Source organism: Schistocerca serialis, chromosome 2 (assembly GCF_023864345.2).
Source record: "Schistocerca serialis cubense isolate TAMUIC-IGC-003099 chromosome 2, iqSchSeri2.2, whole genome shotgun sequence".
Classification (NCBI taxonomy): domain Eukaryota; kingdom Metazoa; phylum Arthropoda; class Insecta; order Orthoptera; family Acrididae; genus Schistocerca; species Schistocerca serialis.
The window spans coordinates 606613051-606636608 of record NC_064639.1 but is presented as its reverse complement, the minus strand read 5'-3'; the positions used below and the strand labels follow the sequence as shown (position 1 = coordinate 606636608).

At 40.5% G+C, this 23558-nt stretch overlaps 1 protein-coding gene and 1 non-coding gene across 3 annotated transcripts in view; one reads left to right on the top strand and one right to left on the bottom strand.

Annotated features, from left to right (window-relative positions):
- LOC126455640 (uncharacterized) overlaps positions 1-23558 on the bottom strand; it is a 65873-nt gene that overhangs the window by 3684 nt on the left and 38631 nt on the right. For both annotated transcript variants that reach the window (XM_050091405.1, XM_050091406.1), the window contains exon 2: positions 2303-2434. In XM_050091405.1, the coding sequence (XP_049947362.1) occupies positions 2303-2434 (132 nt within the window). The remainder of the gene's footprint in view (positions 1-2302; positions 2435-23558) is intronic.
- Trnat-ugu (transfer RNA threonine (anticodon UGU)) lies at positions 1685-1758 on the top strand. Its single transcript has one exon. It is a non-coding gene; the product is annotated as a tRNA-Thr (tRNA).

Sequence of the window (23558 nt, the reverse complement as noted above, 5' to 3'; positions counted from 1 at the left end):
GGTGCACAGATAGGATAATGAATGAGGAGGCTCTAGAGCCTACTCAGAATTGGAGAGGAAAGGAATATGTGGAAAAAGCTGATAAGGAGAAGGCACAAGATGATAGTACATTTGTTAAGACACGAGGGAATGACTTCCATGGCACTAGAAGGAGCTGTAGAGGGTAAAATCTGTAGACGAAGACCGAGATTGGAATACATCCAGCAAATAATTGAGGACGTACATTGCAGGTTCTACTCTGAGATAAAGAGGTTGGCACAGGGGAGGAATTCGTGGCCGACCGGATCAAATAAGTCAGAAGAATGATGACTCATAAACAAAAATATTAAGAAAAAACACTAGTGAAAACACGCTGGTGCACTGAACTTAAGGACCAAAGTAGCTGTGGTATGGTGTGTCACTGTCAAATAACATACTTCGATGTACTAGGATCATACGTAGAAAGAGCTGTTACAGTATATGTAGTGCAAGAAGTAATTTGAAGAATCTGCTATGAGACATACAGAAACGACACTTCTATTGAAAGGCAATAATCTCACTGAAGTCGCTGCGATTCATGTCTGTCCTCTCGATATTACAAAAGGAGGGACATGATTGTTAACATGGGGTGGGATCACTACGGACGGTCGTGCATGCTCTCACGATGGCCACAAGTTTAGTAAGGAGTTCTTGTGGTAGGGCGTTCTCTTTTTCACCAGCGCATGTAAAAACTACTGGCTGGTCTTTGGTGCATGTGGATTTGCTGCAATTGTCCGCGAACGAGTGTTACACGAGCCCGATGGCATTTAAGTCAGTGGAAAAGATAGGCCAGACAGTTTTCCAATGTATTCTCGTTCAGAGAGCTCTTCCACTTGCGTTGTTCGATGCAGTCGCACAGTCATCCATTAAAAATGAAGTCATGGCAGAATTCACCTCTGAAAATACGCATATGTGGAAGAAGTACAGAATCGTAATAACTTTGGATGGTGAGTGAACCGTGTTCAGAACGCCCAAGCAACTTGGTCTCAGGCACCATTAAGCTTTAATGCTTTACTTTCAGTTCACGTACATTAATACTATGTGTCGAATGAGAATTGGACAATGGTTTACCGACTATTGGAAGTTAAATGATGACTAACTGACAACCTCAGCAGCCGACAGGTGTTGTTTATATACCTCGATGTGGACAGCTGAAAATGGGTGCCCCGACTGGGACTCGAACCCGGGATCTCCTGCTTACATGGCAGACGCTCTATCCATCTGAGCCACCAAGGACACAGATGAATAGCGCGACTGCAGGGACTTATCTCTTGCACGCTTCCCGTGAGACTCACATTCCCAACTGACCACAATTCTACTTATGTATTGTACCTTATAGACATTTGCTCACCCACTCATTACTCGCGCACGCTTTGGCGATTCCCGGAAGAGTTTGGTCAAGCTGTGTGCATTCATACAGACGAAGGTCAGTGGCTGGGTAGCCTTTAACTATATATACGAAGACAGTAACTTGTTCTCGAAAGAACAGTTACTGTTGATGACCATGCAGCTTTTCCCTGGAATGATGACTAACTGACAAACTCAGCTGCCGACAGGTGTTGTTGATAAGGTACAATATATATGTAGAATTGTGGACAGTTGGGAATGTGAGTCTCACGGGAAGCGTGCAATGGATAAGTCCCTGAAGTCGCGCTATTCATCTGTGTCCTTGGTGGCTCAGATGGATAGAGCGTCTGCCATGTAAGCAGGAGATCCCGGGTTCGAGTCCCGGTTGGGGCACACATTTTCAGCTGTCCACATCGAGGTATATCAACAACACCTGTCGGCAGCTGAGGTTGTCAGTTAGTCATCACTTATTCCAGGGAAAAGCTGCATGGTCATCAACAGTAACTGTTCTTTCGAGAACAAGTTACTGTCTTCGTATATGGGAAGTTAGGCTGTGAGGAAAGGGAGGGAGTCACCTCAGGATAAGTCATTCGCTAGAGCACTGTCAGTGAAAGGCATGGTTGCAGATTCGATTCTGGTTCAGCACGTATGCCAAAACTACTACGCCGAGTGAAAATTACTTCTGTAAAGTGCACAGGACAAGAATACATTTAACATTTGCAGAATTTGATCTTAAAAAGGCCTGTGAGTGACACTAAAACTCCACATGATGCAATAAACAACGATGACCCTCGTTGACTGCTTTCAATAAAATTATCTGTTTTCAAAGTACCCAAAGCGTTATGCCTTTATTTGTGAACTTCGTAAAGTACCAAAAATATTGAAACGTCTGTCACACATCACAACAAACAACTGCACGGCATCTGCGAGCTCTTACCGTAGTAGGTAATCTTGGCGCACATCTGTTGAGGGTGCGAACAGTCGACGAGAGGAACGCCGCCGGGAAGGAACGGGTCGCCACAGGCGGGGTCCTCGCTGGAGTAGCAGTGGTAGCACCGCAGCGCCGCTCCTGGAACAGCAAGTATTCATCACTGGCCATTCTACACCCCATCATCTTCATGCTAGTCGGATGGTGCCTCACCTCTTACACCAGTGTGTGGTAGTACCGTTCCCACAACTCCTACGATGACACGCACTGGAGGCATTAAGATTCTAGTTCAGCAATGAAACGTGAAAACGTGAATCTTTGTTGAAATTGTTGTACATTTTGAATATTTCACAAGGGTCAATGAGGTGGAATCTAAGTATTTGTAGCGTAGGAAAACAATTAAAAATTTCTTGTTAATGACGACAAATATGTGCAACGTACATGGTTAAAAAGAAACGTTGAGGCACAACACACGCTAAACTATTCACCAAAGCACATATGGTGTTTGGTTTTGTATGATTACTCATAACCTACTGTTGTTTCTGAGACGATAATGACACACATTACTGACCTGTACTACATGTACCAGCCACTGATCCGCTCTCTACAACAACATATAGGAGATAAATGGAAACAATGTAAGTAAACTATTTATTATTTCCAATGTAATAGTCATAACGTTAATAGATTGATCTCATTGTGCGACACGACAGTCAACGCCCTCGCGGAAAAAATGTTTGAGATTGACTACGGAACCGTAACTGTACCCAGGCGTGCACTTCCTCCGAAGCAAATCGACACCCACAAATTTCTTTATTCAAGGCTCCAAAAATATAGAAATCGCATGGCGATAGATCGGGACTGTATGTGGGCGGCCCTACGTATTGCCATTGTTGTTTAGATTACGCTACACAAGTTTTACCTGCAAGCCCTTCCACATCATACAGATCCCCCCCCCCCCCTTTCCCATGCAGATAATTGTGGTGGTAGATTTACTTCAGACGAGGAACAGCACGCATGGGTACTTTCATGGTTCTGCAGGCACCGCAAATATTTTTCCATGGTGGTACTGACTGACTTGTCTCACAGTGTGATAAATGTATTCACAATCATTGCCTTTACTTTTGAAATAGTAAATAGTTTACTAACTTTTTTCCATATGTTCCATTTTCATTTCATTCCGCTTGCAGATTTTCCAGGTTTCTCTTCAAAACCAGTATAATATAAACTTTTAATTATAATGCGTCACAAACTGATCACCGTCGATAATGATACTCTTCACATAGCTAATAGCGTATACAGGGTCATTTTTCCCTCTTGATGGTGGAGGGAAAACGTGTCGAACACTGTATAATGAGACCCACGTATCAGTACCAGGTAGGTGGGCCGTCAGCATGGGGCAAGCGACATTCTCCACGAGAACTGCCACTATCCCTATCACTTACAAAGCGTTCCGGCCTCTGCAGCGACAGTTCTTGTCGTTGGTTCGTCTCACAAGCCACCACAGTGTTAGTGATTTCTGTATCCATCGTATTCACAACGTCAAAGAGTTTTGTCTCCACATTCAAGTGGATATTCCTCCGTTGGAACGCATTTCCGACCTTATATCCATACTAAATTTATTCGTTCCTTATCATCTCAGCTGTCATTTCATGCAGTTTTTCGACATTTACCAAAAACAGCCTGTACATAGTACGTATGTAGCCGCGCTCAGATGCACCTACACACACATGAAAGTACATAGAGAGGGAGAGAGAGTGTATACCAGATGGGTATAATTAAAGTGCAACTACTCTTATAGGCCCAGTGAAACAACGAAATTTTGTAGATATACTAGTGCGGTATTACGGAACCAGTTTAGGCTGGGAAAGAAATTAGTTCCAATTTTAGCCAGCAGCTGCAAAATCTGGCGCTTTTGATATGTAGTTTTACGGATGAAGTATTTCGTCGACGTCCCGGCGCGCATACTGAAAAAAATGGCAACATTTGTAAACCACTTTCTTGCATTCACACCGAAAAATTTGCACCTCTTGGCCTAGACTGGAACTAAGTATTTTCCAGCGTAAATCAGTTCCGCATTAACGTATTAGCCTATGTCTACCAAGTTTCGCTGCCATACGATAGTTAGAGCCCACACTGGACCTCCATGAATAACTGCACTTTAACTACCCAGCAGAATTGGATCACGAACACAATGAATAGCATAGAATCATTTCTAGCTACCGCAGAACACTGTACTTGCTACGGTTTCAGGTTCTTCATAAAAGGGGTCGGTCGTAACTCAGCTTCACGCACGTCACTATCATATCTTTTTGTGTGTTTTCACATTCACCTGTTTTCGTATGCTATTCATATTTTTTTCTCTCCCTGTGGTCAGTCATACTACTATAGCAGAAATGCCAGATACGATAATCGCAATCCAGCTGATTACAACGCAGTATATTCACCAAGTTATGTATCACGAGAAAAACCAACTCCACGTAACAGTCCTTTGTATCAGGAGTAGCGCCAGTGCAGTTTCACTTTCTCTGTTCGTCCCAGACGATAGCGCTTCAATTAATTGGGATCACTCGCTGTGCCGTTGTAGTAAAATAGCGAGTAACGGCGGGTAACATTACGGTCAAGGATCAGAAGATTTTATTTATTGCGGCATTAAAGAGTACAGTAAATACACACTTTAACCATGGATGATCTAAACCAATGGCTAAATGATTTAGACACAATATCTTCATGCGCGAAAAGTGGCAATTGACTTTAAATAATGAAAATTGTGAGGTCATCCACATCAGTACTGAATGGATTCTGCTAAACTTCTGTTACATGTAATATCACACAAATCCAAACGCTGTAAATTCAGTTGAATACTTAGGGATTACAACTACGAATAACTTGAACTGGAAGGATCACATAGATAATATCATGAAGGAAGGAAACCTAACACGGTGATTTATTGGCAGAATACTTTCAAATTGCAACAGATCTACTAAAGAGACTGCTCACATTAAGCTTTTTCACACTCTTCTGAAGTATTGCTGCCCGCGTTGAATACGACAGACGGAGGACATAGAAAAAGTTGAAAGGAGGGCAGCACGTTTAGTATTATGGCGAAATAGTGGAGAGAGCCACGAAAATGATACGGGAATGTTGAAGGAAATCATTTCGACAAAACTGGTTTTCGTTGTGCCATGATATTCACACGAAATTTCAACCATTAACTTCTCCTCTGACTGTGAATATATCTCGTTGGTGCCCACATGCGTAGGAAAAATTGATCATAATACCAAAATGTGAGAAATCAAAGCTTGCGCGGAAAGGCCTTTTCTTTCCAATGACTCTTCCAGAGTGAAACGATAGAGAAATAGTTTGGAGGTCGTATCATGAACCTTCTGGAACTTATTTGGGAAATGCAGAGTGATCACGTAGATGTCTAGGCGCTGACTGAATATATTTCAGCGCAGTGTTTCATATTAGTTACCTTCGTGTAAAATCAGACCGCATTGGGAATTTTCTTTACATTGGTAGACAGCCTTGAAATTATTCGTAAACAAAAGAAGTATATGTTAATAAATTAACAGGCTTTCCACGTACCCTGTAGAGGGAGGGGCTCCTGTATAAAATAATAGAAAACAGGATTTGTGAGGTATCCTCAGTGGTAGCACATACGCTCAAACAGTAATTGTTCCCAGATAGTGCTTAATTAACACTATTTTTAATAGCTCGTAGAACGGAAAAAGCAATACTTAAGTTAATCGGCTTATACCGAATCATGAAGCACAGAGTGCTAAGGAGACCAATATCTAAAGAGGTGAAATGTCGAGTGGCGACAGCTGGCTGCTCGTTGTTGGTTGCTGAGGTGTACCTTAGAAGTTAGTGCTGCAGCTGGAACAGTATCGCTATGAGGAGTGGTTGGCCATTTGGTTTTCGGGTGGAATTGCTTGGGTCAGCGTACTGCCTGCTAGCGGCTGGGTGCCGCCTTAACTACACGCATGGGGGATAGATATCCGTTCAGTGCCTGGTGGACATAAGAGTGGTGTTTCCGAAGAAGTGCCTGCAAATGCCGAGCCACCAGCAGTAATACGGATGTTGCCTGTGGTGAAACGGGCTCCCACAATTCTGTGGCGGCTGCTGGAGTTCCTCTTGACAGTAACTGGCATGTGTTGATCGGTCGTATTGTCGACATGATACGTGGCGCGAGGCGGCTAGTGTTTGATTCCGGCGGTAGGGCTTGCAATACAATGGCACAGCAGGTGACTATGAAAAGTGTGTATATAGCATTGTATTGTCTGTGCTGGTGAAAATGACCAGACTATTCGGCTTCATTACCCCGAGGACGCGGCGTAGAAACATTCCAGCATATCAGGGAGTGATTACCATTAACAGTGTTGGAAGTTTGGAATTAATCACAGGACACGGTAGCACATTCATCAGATCATCATAAAACTGATGAAAACCACTCACAATAGTGAAATATTTTCGAATTTGTCTCAGTGAATAAACTACAAGACGTTTATCGAAAAACATCAGTAATTCTACTAACGATTCATATAAAACAAACATATTGATTTCATTTCACCATTCTGTTATTGTTCTTTACATAAGTAGCCATTGTCCTCTGTTATTATAAAAACGATTCTTCATTTAATTCCATTCAAATCTCCTATAATTATAACCTCTACTTTTAAATTGCCTAAACGGCCGCACCTCTTCATTGTATCGTTACCTGCGAAACGGTTGCCTAAATTCTTCACAGGTACGTTCACAAAATCGTTACTCTACACACTGGCTAAAATAAATGTCTAAAATCTCTTACAGAACCACTAAAACCGATAACTGGCGTTTAAGAAGCAGGTGCATTAATTTTTTCTGTTTTAAATTTAATTTAGGCTTTCTTGTGAAAATTATAAGGCCTTTGTACAGCTTTGATACTGTTGGTCTACAGAAACGAAAGGTCTCTCGTCGCTTCAGTTTTCCATTCATTATATAGATCGAATCAGACTATATGAAGAATCTTGATAAACATATTTAAGCCCATGGTATTATTTACAGTTGAACTGCCTTCCTTCACACCATGTCATACTAAAGTAAGGTATCAAAGTTTACATTAGAGTCAAGAGGTTATGTTAGAGTCAGGAGGAACGTTGCAAATCTTTCTCCATCCTCCCCGATGTTATGTCTGTAAACCACCTGAGACTATTGTCGGAATATTTCCATAAAAATAACTACGGCGGATCAGCCCAATGTGTACTTTGGCTACATATCTAACGTATACGGGGCATTACACTCACACTCTCTATCCCCACTTAGGCTCATAATAGTATTGCATAATATATCTACTTCTCCGCAGAATAGTTTTCTCTCGCTTAGTGTTCCTAATCTTGCAGTTTATGAAGTTTTTGCGAACTGCTCTACAAGCAGGTGGATATGGAGTTCGTGGTCGAATTTGCTGAGTGAGCCTCTAAATTTCTTCGAACACTGAACTCTTAGCACCACACTGCAATATGTCTGGGTTGAATGAAACTGTAAGACAGCATTTTAAGTCTTGCGAAATTAAAGCTGTGACTTCCGACGGTAAAAAAGCACTGCTCGAATTCATAGAATATTACTTGAAGAACTTACGCATGAAATTGCGCTGAAGCATTCACCTGCCCCTCAAAGTAGTTAGAACTTCGGCTGAATTAGTTCTTTAGTGTTACCTTGGCAATATATTACTATTGTCGTCATAAAAACAGTAATAATCGACAGGAATCCGAACATCAAGGGATACTGTCTGGAAGGAAGTACACAAGAAAGTAACATAAACATCCAAACTACTGACAGGATTTACTGTAAGTAATAACTACAGTTATCAAATACTGATAGCATTCTTCGACCGATTAACTACTGACTGAGTAAAATAACAGGGTATTAATATATAAATATATTAAAGTCCAGGCACATAACGGTTACCTAACCGGTCACAGATTTAGCATCCACCGGCCGGTGTGGCTGAGCGGTTCTAGGCGCTTTAATCTGGAACCGCGCGACCGCTACGGTCGCAGGTTCGAATCCTGCCTCGGGCATGGATGTGTGTGATGCCTTTAGGTTAGTTAGGTGTAAGTAGTTCTACCTTCTATGGGACTGATGACCTCATATGTTAAGTCCCATAGTGCTCAGAGCCATTTGAATCGTTTGAAGAAAAATTTGCGTGATTACGTCTTGAGATTTTGATTTTCTCTTGGATCATGATATACATGTAAATGGCTTGGCTACGCCTTGGGACTTCGTTGGTTTCCCGTTCACCTTTGTTAATCTCCGCTGTCATTCAATTGCGAATTCGATTGTTTTCATTCCGCCCGTCTCCCCATTGCCACCAGTGCGTGTTGTTATAAATTGTTTCTACCTATTCCGGGTAGGCTAGGGAAATATAAATTTGAAAGAAAACCTCAGCAGAGGTGAAAAATGAAAAAAAAGATCAATTGTTTATTCAGAAGCAATGCACTATATGTCATAAATTAAACATTGAGCAAAATGCTTTGTTTCAACATAATCCCTCCTAATAACTATTTTAGAGAAATGAGTTACGTTTATCATCAATAAACAAATCTGCTCTTTAACACAATAATAAAATACGTTAATTTACGTGACACGTTGCGTGACATATGTCACACGGATTGTTTCGTCATACGGAAAGCTGCAAGCCTTTGATTAATGGGGTAACACATTCATCTATTCGACATTAAATGTAAAGCCTACATGAATATTTAATAAAATACCTGTGCTTTTTATTTATAGAAATGATACTGATACAGAATTTACCCTTCGTGAGACATTATAAAGTTTCTTGTGTAAGACAGATATAAACGTACAAGTATTTAACACATGGTGAGTTGATGTTCTCTTCTTGGAAGAGAACGAGTTTCACTCCGTCATCTTAGATCTGTTATCTATCATGGCAAACTGGAAAGTCTTCCCGACATCTGTCAGCAGTTATGTTTTTACCGAGGAGTACACACGAATTCTGGACAAACTCTGTGTGACAAAGACGTATTAGCGTCACCTACGTTTGAAAAATGATTTTTTGTAGTTTTGTTGGTTGTGTGGTACAGTCAACGTAATTATCTGCTGATCATAATAAGCACTGCGACACTTCTCAACAGGGTTCGAACCGCACAGTAACCCTGGGTTTGGTGTGGGGCGGCGGTGGGATGAGGGGACTGCTGTAGCCTGTTGTAGGGTTGTAGTACCACTGAGGGCTACGGCGGGGACGAAGCCTCTCCGTCGTTTCTACGTCCCCTGTTTAATACAGTACAAGGGAAGACGCGGAACTGCATTTTCATCAAAGTAGAGACTGAATTTTTATGTAATTACATATTCTTTTCCTCTGATCACACGCGCGTGAAACGGGTAAATGTCAACGAATTATGTAGCCAGTGATAATATGTTTTACTTTATTGTTACATATTTCTGAATAATTCACATAAATATGTGTTTTATATGTTTTAAATTTTTGATAAATTAAGTGACATAATATTGCTTTGTTGCCCTCCTTCATATTTCCCTACACCCTCAGCAGGCCGCTCCCTTAGAAAAATACCCAAATCCGATCTGCCAGAAAATCTGGCAGGAAATAAATTATTTGTAAAAATAACGTTCTGCTGTGATTAAACGTCGTTAAGTGCACTCTTACTTGGATTCCTTTACTTAATTCTCTAAGATTCGGAAGCAAAGTTCTAAGAAGCAAAGCAGACACAGAATTAGTACTGCTTAGTAGTGTACAAACCATTATTGTCTGTGATATAGCTTCGTGATGTCTCGAGATTAAAAGTCGGACAAACACACTACTAACGTTCCGAAGTTTTCCTGCTACTAGTGATTCAGAATTAGAGAGAGAGGGCGCTAAGAAAATTTGCCAAACAGTACTTTTAAAAATTCGTGGTTGTTTGAGTTCATCATTCCTCCTGTTGCTTAAAATCATAATCTAAATTTAGATCTTGTGTTAGTATTGACCAGATTTTCACTAATGATGTTAAGATTACTCCAAGTCGAACATACAGTAAGAAGTCCTAACTTCAGCAACATGTACGCAGTGATCCGCAAACAAAGGTAAAAACAGCGCAGTAGTACATGAAGCAGCTGTTACTGACGCTAATGCAAAGGACTACAAATTGGGCAAATGAATTTTTCCGTGCTGTATGCGCCACTAGGGTTCGTGCCAACACCCATGTTAGACACTTCAATTGCCTGAATATCACTTATTTATTCAAAAGTACTGTGAGTAACAGATTCCTGATGAGTTGACGTTAAGGAAAAAGTATTTAGATTTTTGCAGCAGGAGCTTTTGAAAAGTGTATGCTGCTATATAAATGGGCACCGCATATTTATAGCCGTCCACGAAACAAAGAGTGTGCAGTGACGTTTCATTCACAATCTCATTGCTGACATGATCGAAGGATAAGAGTCCTCAGACCAATTTCCCGCAAAATAGTGGGTAACACAGTAGCTCATTTGTGAATATCGTTGTGTACGCTATCCACATTTAATCCACATTAACAGTCCAACCCACGCATTGAAACGTATCGCCGACGAAATGCACTGTAACTATTCAGAGGTAAATGAAATAATTTGGTACACCAAGAAAGTGTTTTTCAGAGCATCATATCGTATGTAGCTCTATAGAGAATAGTTGCCGAATGTAGCGTTGCCGCCCTAGTCTCTCCTAGCGAGATGGGGTGCGTGTACTGAAGCTGTCGGTTACTGTAAGGAATATTTTCAAGCAGCGAAATCTTTGATGGTATATTTCCCGAACAACCTTCTGTTTGAGTACGGGAGGCACAAAATTTTTTCACAGAACCCAAAACCAAAAATGACCTGACACACGTTCACATAGACTTTGGCTCCTTCGGCAGGAGTATTAAAAAGTTGGAATCTATCGGGCTGACTTAGCAGAAATTGTTAGTAATTGTTGTGAAGGTCAAATGAAGCAAATTAACATTAGAGGTGGTGTTGGACAGGTGTGCTGAATAAGTTTGACGCTGTTCTTTCTTGGCAAGAATTCCAGGCTGCTCAACTTTTGCCATTATCAGCAATATCCTGAGTGGGGGAGACGAAGACACTACAGTGAACATCTCTCCGGGAAAATATTCATCTCTCATAATTTGCACCATCGTTGTCTTGTGATGCCCAGAGATCACTTTCTTACTCAAAAGCATTCATTCTGATCGGCGACATTCTACGACTGCGGATGATTCGCAGAAGCAGCTGGTTGTTCATTGCAGTTCCGAATGAAAGTTGAGGCAAGGTACCGTAGCAATTTCAGTGATTGGGGTTATTTTATTAATCTGATGAGACCGAAAATAGTTCTTCTCTTTTAGCGCAGTATTTACCTTCAAAATAACAAATTAACTGATGTAAAATATAAGTTATTAACGTAGTTTTCGTATTTCTGGTGCGTTTAAATGCATATTAAGATGTAATGGCATTAATAAGTTGATTTAAGCTGAAACTATTGTTTCTTGTGAAATATATTCTAGAGCTGCATCAGCTGAAAGGTCATTTTCAGGCTTTATTTTCCTGTAAGTTGGCAGTTCGCAGTAAAGTTTTTGCTGTTTACTTGAGTTCACTCTATCTTTGGCACTCATTACTTCATTATCCACAATCCCTAAACACGTGTTTCCTGTACTTTGAAAATGAACTTCCACCCACCGAGCTATACCCAAAACATTCAAAGTACCTGTTGCACCATTAACTGCCTCACCTTCATCTGTCAAAGTATCAGTATCCGGAGCAACAACAACAGCATCAACATTTGCAATATCTTCATCAATCAGGCCTTCAAAATTGTCATTACTTATAATGTCTAAAGCTTCATCCATCGTAATTCCTTTGAACGCTGCCATAGTTTTCTTACATCTTCTCTGTTTTCTTGTGCGTCAGTGCATGAAGTAAACTTCACTCACCAACTCCCCTACTGGAACCGAATCTTCTTACTGCGTTGCTTTTATTATAGTTATCTCAAAAGACGATTCTGTTTCCTTCCAGTGATCTAAAAGTAGGTAGTTTGTCTTTAAGCTTGCTAAACAATAATATAGGCTATTAATGGCGTATCGCCGGCCGGGGTGGCCGAGCGGTTCAAGGCGCTACAGTCTGGAGCCGCACGACCGCTACGGTCGCAGGTTCGAATCCTGCCTCGGGCATGGATGTGTGTGACGTCCTTAGGTTAGTTAGGTTTAAGTAGTTCTAAGTTCTAGGGGACTGATGACCTTAGAAGTTAGCTCCCATAGTGCTCAGAGCCATTTGAACCATTTTTATTAATGGCTTATTATTTACTAGCAGTATTATTGTATGAAGTTTTTCCTGCACAACCAAATTCAACAGACATTAAGAAATGATTGATAAGTGGAAGGGATAAAAAAAGCTTACGTGGCCCATTTGGAGCAATTGTCACCTCATTTTAAAGGACATGAAAAATACTCACTAATAAAATAATACAAAATTACTGTCAGTAACATAGATTTACGATACAATAATTGGAATTCAATAAAAGTTCTCACCTTATTGGTAATAAAATAAAAATCAATAGAGTCTAAAAGCAGATCACTGGAAGATAATGGTTAAAGTACAGAAAATTTTGTAATTTGTTTGCGTGGTAGTATGTAGAAGAGCGCGGAGTGTTAGTTTGGTAATCGTAAAGTCCCTTAATCGATTCATGTTAGTGGTCACAATTTTTTTTTACTTTTATAGTAATGTACATTAATAATACTGTATACTTTCTAGAAATAGAAAAGTTTGTAATTTATATTTGACACTTTGCATTTGTAATCAATTTTTAATATATTGCGTATTCGCATTTTTATGTTATTAATACTTAGCAACAGACAAATGTTTTTATAAAACGTAATGATCCGATATATGTTAATTGACATCTCTATTTGATAATTATTAGGAATCCAAATAGGAGTAACTGAGAGGTTGCTACTAGCAAGATTCGATCCAGCGAATTTACAATTACCAGACATTCATGTTATCAGCTAATCTTCTGTTTATCGTTTCAGTTTTAGACTTTGTAGCACAGAAGAGAGTACGTTCACCTGATAACCAAGATATGAACGAGTTGCAAATGCTCTGTATTTAGCCGCGCTCGGAAATATGATCCTCGAAAACGATTATCTTTCAAGTCTGAAATTGTGTCTTACTGTATTTGTATTTGGAAATTCATGACTGAGCGCTGACCTTGAAGCACAAGTATGAAGGAAATCGAAGAGGGCAGAGCAGTGCGTAAGACCCCCCGTTAATGAAACTGTTTTCCTGTAATATAGTAAGCGGAAGTGACCGTGAAACTGGTATTTCCGATAGCAATGGTTACTCGGCAAATACGACAAATAATGAAAACAGCGATCGACAAAAAGAAAATAAATAGTCGTTAGCACATTTTCCTCTCTTTGAAGCCTTGAAGTAGTACGTCACTGCAACTAATTTCTAGTCTTACCTTCGCCAATGCAGTGATTTTGCAATAAACAAGGTGTTAGTCTTTTGACAACTGTTAAGGCACCTGCTCAGCAGGAAGAAAGCGAGAATTGCAGCTCTTCACTGTTCGCTATACCTACTAGTCCTTTATGTTAGCCACCCCCTTATGTATCAGTGTTGCCAAGATATAGATTTCAAGTGCTGTCTCTACTTCCAAATCCAGTGCGCCATCTTTATTCACTCCCAACACTTCCTGCCTGCACATTCCAGGGAATATCACTGGGCTTCAGTTTCATATTTGAAATCAAAATGTGACCCGCATATTCTCATTCTTCCCGGAACGAAGACTTTCTCCTTGTAACCATGGGCCAGCGTACGTTTCAGTGATCCTGTTCGCAGACATCATGGTTCCTCCCACATATTCTCACACTCTAAATTATTCCCGTTTTCCCTCCTAACAGCTCCATAATTTCCCTAGTCCTTTCAGTATTGCTGAACCTCTCAAAATACACTCAACGTTTCCTCTCGCCGTGAGAGCCAGTTCATTACATTCGTCATCATTAGTAACACTTGTCATAAGCATTTGCTGCCAAAAGGCAGCAAAAATAATTGCAAAACTCAGATTGTAATCAACAAACATATTTCAATATCTTCAAAGTACAACAGCTGTTTAAATAATTAAATATATGAAAATATTTAAGAGTTTTTTCGCTAACATCTGTACTACTGTCAATGCTTCCTCACGGATAAGGGCCGACAGCATGAAAGCAGAATAAAAAATAAGTCAGCAGTTACTTTGGGAAAGACAAGATGTCATCGAGATAAAACTTAGCGCACATAGTAAAGACAACTTGTGTTTGACCACAGCAGCTGCTATGAAAAATAAAAATTCATTCTTCAGACAGAGTAATTAAATTTGCAAGAAAGACATATCGAAAATATCATGAATACATGCTCTTCATCGATGTTTTTAATTACGCGTGTAGAATCTGGATGTGACATTCTGCAGTTCAGGCAATTATCGGAAAATTACCAATATTTCATAAATGCATGAATATCTCTAACTTTGTGTGTAATAGCAAGATTGCATATGCCATGTACAGATGACATATGAAACTCTCTTAGTTCTACTGAGATGATAAACAATGCATCTTTCATAGCAAAGATCATAACGCAATAAAAATCTGTCTCGGTGATCTCCTCAAGTACCGAATTCGTAGTTTACACATGGAATGGAATTTCGGAGTAATTAACAGAATGTAAAAAAAGACCCACAGAGGTGCTTACGATTGTTCTCTCCTGCGTTCATGGTCCACACTATTTAAAAATGATTTTTTGTTACTACTCAGGAGGCATTTTCTCACAGGAACTCTTTGTTCCAAGAATTATAGTGAAAATTCTGTTATCTATGTGGCGATCAGTACGGTAATTTCTTCTCTGCACAATGCGTGCAAAACCGCGTCCATAATGGATGCGCCACGCCATGCACAACCACGCGGCACTGAACAGCGCAAGTAGGAGCACAACTGCGTATAATGGAGTAGAGTTTTCGTTACAGGGAGTGCGCGCGCACGGCAGTAAAATCTGAAGACGAAACAATGATAATTGCAGGTGTTGCTTTCACATTTACTATCAGCTGAAGGGGGAAACGTTTACAAAACGTCGTCAGCAGGCGACATTAGTGCTGGAAAGTCGAAAATGAGTACTGTAAGTAACGTTCCCTACGATATCAATGACAACACTCGCTGATGAATTGCTGTCCTCAGGCAAGGCGAGGAATACTTGTAGGACATACTGAATGGAACCAACAGTCTACTGAGCATACAATCCGGATTGAGAGCAAACCAATGAAAGATGAAAGTAAAGAGGCGTATCAGAAATGAGATAAGCGATACACTTAACGTCAAAACTGGAAACCACAAGAGTAGACGAACTGGAGAAATCCTGTTATCTTGTCATTAAATTAATGTATGACTGACTAGGCTAGCAGACTACCACAGGCAGAGGAGATTGCGTTGTGATGGAACAACTATTCTGAATCTGCGCAATAACTATTGACACTTCCTAGCATTGATTTGTAAGAAAAGCTTTCTAGCGACGGTCGGAGATTCATGAACTGTTTAACGTAAAAGGAAACAAGGCTGTGACATGCTTAAAACTGTAGATAGCCTCACAATATCAGTATACATAACAACTTACATTCCCATATCAGGGGCTAATAGTTGCTAAGCACGACGAAATTATAAATATGTGCTTAAGTCCTGATTATTCTGCGAAGGAACACTATTTAATTAACAAGTTACTAACGTCGTATAAACAAGTTCTTACAACGCATCAGAACTGATGAGGATCAGGAATTCCAGTGTTCTAGCACAAATTGTGTGTACGTCTGCAAACGCGAGCTTAGGATGAATCTTAATATTATAATTAAATCCAGCGCAGCAATGCCTAGACAGATAAAACACTTTACTAGCGTGTAATCTGCTTTCAAAATTTGTTTAACTGAACTTATAACTCTGCAGATAATGACGGAAGTTGTACACTCTACTCATGTCGTGTCAATACAACTTAAATCTAGCCGTAAGTAATTACTGTACTCTAATAACTACTACGGTATTTCAGGGTAGTTCCTTCACATCAAGTATGGGAATAGTAAATCAACCTTCTTACGGAAATGGTAATCACAAGATACTTCTACGTACAATGGGAATTCATGTACATCCTTGGTCTTCAAGTTAACGTGAGATGAAATCAAACTGTACAACACAGTTGATTACACAGTTAACAAGTGTCATGTGATGTAATTTCTTAGACTTTCCCGGCGATTTGATGACATCTCGTGGAAATCGGGTTTTCTGCCGGATATCAGCGTCTTCCAAACACGATATTTCGACATCATTACTTGACGTCTTCATCAGGTGTTCCCTGATACTGGCAGCCAGTCTCAGGGAACACCTGGTGAAGACGTCAAGTAATGAGGTCGAAATATCGTGTCTGGAAGACGCTGATATCCGGCAGAAAACCCGATTTCCACGAGATGTCAAGTGTCATATGGTTGCAATGCTACATTATTATCTGATATATCTAGGAAATAACCAGATACGTACAATTGTATTTAAAGACGTAAATATTTATCATCATATACGCCAAGAAACTGAAAATCTGTAGATGAACCACATCGCTCAGTCAGTGATAACATTTGATCAGTGGAAATTATCTCCATTTTGTTTCTTCCCTCGCCATATTGATATCAATATCCACGCTACGTGCTTATTTCGTTTATTTCTCTCTCAAGCAACAGTTCAGCATTATTATCTTCTTGTACACTGAAGATCCAAAGAAACTGGGACACCTGCCTAATATCGTGTATGGTCCCCGCGAGCACGCAGAAATGCCGCAACATGACGTGGCGTGGATTCGAGCGATGTCTGACGTAGTGCTGGAGGGGATTGACGCCAGGAATCCTTCAGGGCTATCCAGAAGAGTACGAGGGAGTGAACATCTGTTCTGAAAAGCACGTTGCAAGGCATCCCAGGCACGCTCGATAATGTTCATGTCTTGGGAGTGGTCAGCGGAAAAGTTTAAACTCAGAATAGTGTTCCTCCAGCCACTCTGTAGCAATTCTGAACATGTAGGGTATCTCATTGTCCTTCTGGAATTGCCCAAGTCCGTCCGCATGAACAGTGGACATGAATGGATGCACGTGATCAGACAAGATGCTTACGTACTTGTCACCTGTGAGAATCGTATCTAGACGTATCAGGAGTTCCATATTACTCTAACTGCACACGCCCCTCACCATTACAGAGCCTTCACTACCTTGAACAGTCCCCTGCTGACACGCAGGATCCATGGATTCATGAGGTTGTCTCCATACCCGAATACGTCCATCCGCTCGATACAATTTGAAGCGAGACTCGTCCGACCAGGCAACGTGTATCCACTCATCAACAGTCCAATAACTTTGTTGACAGGTCCAGACAAGGCATAAAGTTTTGTGTCGTACAGTCATCAAGGGCACCCTATTGGGCCTTCGACTCCGAACGCCCATATCGATTATGTTTCGTTGAATGGTTCTCACGCTGACACTTGTTGATGGCCCAGCATTGAAATCTGCAGCAATCTTCGGAAGTGTTGCACTTCTGTCACGTTGAACAATTATCTTTAGTCAGACAGACAGTCAGTCATCAGTGGTCCTGTTCCTGAAGGATCTTTTTTCGGCCTCAATGATGGAGATTTGATGTTTTACCGACTATAATACCACGTACACACTGACTTAAATCTTGGTAACCTGCCACTGTAGCAGCAGTAACCGATCTAACAACTGCGCCAGACACTTGTTGTCTTATATAGGCGTTACAGACAGCAGCGCCGTATTTTTCCTGTTTACATATCCCTGTACTTGAATAAGCATGCCTATACCAGTTTATTTGGTACTTTAGTGTATATCCCCTATATTTGAGTTAGGAAGACTGATTAGAACATTTTATATTTTTCTAATGCATGAACTTTTAATATTATTTCAGGCTTGCTGGTTAACTACAACTTCTCCGACCTTTCTTGACTTCGACCAGCAGAGTGTTGACGTCAAAGAATATCTTTGACTGATCACTCACTAATATTTACTTTAATTTTATTTTCTGTAATTTTGATTCAAATGATTATTCTTGTTTCTAAGGGGAAAATATCTTTAGTTCCTTTCTCTCCTCTTATAGGATAAATTAATACCCAGAGTTTTATTTCAGTGTAACGCACTGTGGCTCTATTTTATTTTCATATACTAAGGCAGTGGATGATTGTGGGCAAGTGACCACAAAACTCTAAACGCAACCAATCCGTCTGACACTCATAAAAAAATATAAACGAAAATCCTACTTGCCATCACCACTCTTTACGACAACATTTAAAAAGACCAAAGAAACCTTGCGCCTCTTCAGCTGTTGGCTGAATGCGACCCATGATATTTTTCTATTTTACAGTCACTTGTAAGAGAAAAAGGAAATGGTAGGCCTTGGCTTGCCTATGTAAATGCTTCCAATTAATTGTTACTCAACTTTAGAGGCAAGGTCTTTGCACTGAATGGGTAAAACTTTACACTGTAAGAGCAACCAATTATTACGTTCCTAAATTCGTTCGCGCCAGCAAAATATTACTCGGCGCTTCCGAGATACTATTACCCAAACCGAAAATAAATAAACTTTAACAGTTAAAACACATCACACTACTACCTCAGTGTGTGCGCAGTCACACAATTTCGAACACTCAATTCAGTCACGGTGTACCAAATTCCTACATCAAACAGAAGTTACAACACTCAAATGTAAATGAGTCTGCAAAACTCGAGCACACAACAACGAATGTAGGTGACAATTCTGATCATCACGTAATCGCCCTTTGCAGTCACAACTCATTAACCAGAGTCTGGTCTCTGCACAGTCCACGCTACTGAATTCTCGATTCTAACGAAATATTCTGACTTGTTGTCTTCTCCCACTCCGCGCTATTAAAAGCCAGACCTCTCTTGTTATCTCTCCTTTATACCGTATTAACCGTGTACCATGAATTCACATACGGAACTCGCAGTATTTATCTTTCTCTACGCAGAGTAAGTCGGTACTCGTGCGAAAATTTAATTCACTTCACACTGCGAGTGCTATTGCTCCGCTGCGGTTAATACCAATGTAACTAGCAACAACTATCGACACGCACCCTGTATTGAAAGTATCAAATTCAGCCGGAATGTTCTACTTTGACTCTCCCCAAAAACAGCTCATCCACAACTGACTTAATCCCATAAGAAACTATTTACCAAACAAATGTAGAGCAATACCACTACTTTTACCACTTAATTCAGTTTCTTGATTCAAAGTAGTCTTTGCCACATGACCCGCTCACGCTGTGTGCTCACAATAAAAATCATCTTTGTCGTTAAAATTTGTATCTCAAGTAAACGTCAGCATGGCTACACTATAACATATTATTCGAAGAACAGATCTAAGCAACTTATAATAATAACATCAAAACCACATTTGGCACATCTGGTGTACAATCGGGCCACTGCAACAATAAGTTAATACGAAACACTGCAGCGAAGACTCTTAAAATGACTATTTCGTTTTGAGCTATCACAAGGTACTCCTGGTCAAATTAAGCTTGCTAGTATCAAACATAGACCGTAATCTAAGCGGATGTACGTTTGGAGCACGGCAGTGGCTGTAAGTGAATCACGAACTGTGTGAAAATCGGGAAAGAAGAGAACTGAAGGTTTCTGAGATGCGCTAATGAGGGATATTAAAATTAGGCGAACTGATAAGAAATGTGGAGGTTCTCCGCAGAATCGATGGGGATAGAAATGTGTGGATAACGCTGATAAGAAGGAGGGGCGGGGTGGTTGTACATGTTTTAAGACAGCAAGTAATAACTTCCATGGTACTAGAGGTAGCTGTAGAGAGAAGAAACTGTAGGGGAAGGCCGAGATTGGAAGACACTCAAGATGTAATACAGGACGTTGGTTATAAGTGCTACTCTAGGACGTGGAGGTTAGCTCAGGAGAGGAATTCGTGTCAGGGCGCGTCAAACCAAAACAAGTCGGATAACCGTCCAAGAAACTGACTGAAAGTTTCAACACTTTTATCGCTCATCGTCAGAAAACTTCGAAGATTTGGTCAGTTCGAGTGAACCAGTAATAAAGAAACAAGAAACTAATTATAGATATGCAGTATGTTCTGAAGAGACAGTGGTAGTTACACTGTGTTCTGTGGATTCTTTTACAAGATGATTTATCGATAGTCGTCCACAACTGTGGGGGGGGGGGGGGGGGGGAAGAGAGAGAGGGGAGGAGGTGGCACTTGCTCCCTTGTGGGATGCTGTGTACAGACTTCGTACTCATTACAGAAGTCTCTCGAATAGCTAGGAATCGCAATCTGCGACTCCACTAAACTTCAATTGGGTTGGTGGGGGAGGGGGAAGGGGGCAGAGGAGAGGAGGTGGCACTTGCTCCCTTCTGGGACGCTGTGTACAGACTTCGTACTCATTACACCAGTCTCTCGAATTTCTAGGAATCGCAATCTGCACATTTAATATAGTCGACCATGACGAGAACCATGAGACCTTTAGCAGTTACTGTATAACTTGGTCTTGTTTACTTGACATTCTGTTCACGGGAATGTATGCCGATTCCTTGGAACCTCGTGCTTTCGGCGCTGATCCGCAGCCGAGATGAATACGAACGCTTACAAAACCGTGCGGAAATAATGTATGCAGCTGAGCTACAGAAACGAGCAAGTCCAACACTCTGGTGTACGGAGTCCGTCGCCAATCCCCAACACAGTCATCCGTCCTCAGTTCATCTTTTCCCTTTGCTATATAAGGGAATCACCATATTAGTTCTCCGGCTTTTTGCGGTAAAAGAAATTCCAGGACGACTATCTGATTCTGCATTCAGTTTTACACAACAGAGCTATTATGTACGCACGAAAGAACACAGCCTTGCTATAGTGTGCATGTGTGAATCTATACTTAATCTGGAACACATCAGTCCAAACACGAACATGCTCTTACATTTGCTTCTACCGACCAATGTTAGAAGGGTCTTGCGGGGTTTCCCATTTCATCTAGTCGTACATTGGCCGGGGCTATACTTTTTCTCCCAACTCAGAAATGTACAGCTATCGAAACCAATTTTATCCATATTAATTTATGTCAGTCGATCCTAAAAAAAAAAACAGAAATCATGAAAGCAATGGCATAAATCTATTAACCTAAACATATGTGAAGTTTCATAAGCCATCAAAGCGTTATAAATGACATCGAAACTGAGTAAGCGTTTCTTAAAGATTATTCAATTTTTTTTCTTCGAGGGTTATTAGTTTCCCATTTTTGTTGATGTACACCGGGATTTTCTCAACAATTCTGAATTTTCTTTCCGTGCTCCAGATTTTTAATTTTCGGTTTCAAGGTATCGTTATGGAGGTATAAGTAAATTATTGTTCTGAATATTTTGCGGCTTTATTTCGCAACTCGTTTTATACGCTGGGCGTAATCAGATGAGGATATAATTTCAGATCATTGAATCAGTGGATCACAAAGGTGACATTCACTTTCATACCAATAACAAAAAGGACGTATTTTTCACTTGGTATTGAAATATGCTTACTATTTAGGTACCAAAGCAACGTACCTTAAAAGTAGTAAGTGCATAAGTATCACTCTTTTGAGGTACAACACGTTTCGAATGTTTGATAACAAATTTAATTCTCGGTGAATGACAGGTTTACAATCTCACAGAATCAGCTGCCTCTTCATTATATTATATGTATTCATTAATTCAAATTTCCTGTATTACGAATACCACTTAGGGGATACAATTACTAACAAATTTATGGAAGGAGCCGCGGTACAGATAGGAAAGTACATGATTTGTTTCTTGAAGGGAAGACAGGGCCATTAGGCTTGAAGAACATAGAAGTAAAGAGGTCAGAGATGGTTCGGAATGTTATTGAAGAGGATTGTATCCAGGAGTGCGATCAGCATCCTGGTCTTTATTTTTTATTCGGTAATGGTTATATTTCGGATTCTACAATTCCGGTTGTTTGGGGCCCCAGATCTCTTGAGATTTACATTTTGTGATGATACCACTCGAAACTCCTTTTGGGATATAATATGAATTGACTTTGCACATCTCGTATCGGCACACTACCGTCTCGTTCTGGCTCGGCAGCGAAAATCCACGTCCAACGCAGCGCGCACGAAAGAACTGTTCCCTTCGATGTACCGACACTGCGTCGAACTTGTTCTCTGTTGCTCGACAGCACGCACAGAACCGATGTTTGCTGCCCACACCGGACGCGATGTGCTGTGTTGGACTTCTTTCCTGGTTTTGCGCGGCAAGGTGCAATGTGGCGCTTCAGGTGTGGACGCTGCTTCATATTCGTGAAACAGAACTTCTCCTAATTTCAGTTATAGGAGAAAAGAAATATGTGAAATATTCCTTCAAGAATATGTGTACTTCATTATTACTATTCACATTTGGGGAATACTAGACCATGGTTCGTACAACAAGTGATGTTTTCTTTTAGCTTTTCTTTGTGACCATACCCCTTTCATTCTGTAAAAGTTTCTTTGCTTTTGCTGCCTTCAGAGCAAAATGATACAATGCTTAAATCTGGCAAACGTTCAACCGAGCTATTTTTTAACCCATCTTGTGTAATTCGAGGTTATTCCTGGCCTCGCCTCCATCTCATACGGCAAATTCCTAGCTTTTCTGCGAGGTTCGTATAGTTCCGCAGTGTAGTACTCTGATCGGATCCGTTGTTTCAGTATGTCCATACAATTTTAGCCTGCGTTCTACATAATATTTTCACACGGTTCAATACAGGCAGACACGTGTCTGTCAAGAAATATGCCTGTCTTCATTTGGAATAAGAGTAACGTAAAACACTTGCGATAATTTTGATTAAGACTGATTTTTTCAGTGTCTCATCAGGACAATGGGCGCGTACAGAGATAATGAATGCATCTGCAAGGATCGCACGGAAATTTCTAAGAAGACGTTATCTACTTCTTGCTTACTGAGCCGTGGGAGTCACACAGATAAGATAGGACCACAGTCGGGAAGCGACGGTTTTAGATAATACGACGCTACACGAATTTTAACAAGGCTACTATGTAAGTATGTACCAGGAGAAACGTGTTCTAGTCTGAGAGATAAAAATAGTCATAAAGAAAATAAAAATGGAAGTGCCCGCCCACGAATAAATACTTCAGTCAAGTGAACTCATTCGAAAACCTTTTTGGGGAAAAACTGTATTTTGTTGCGTTCTTT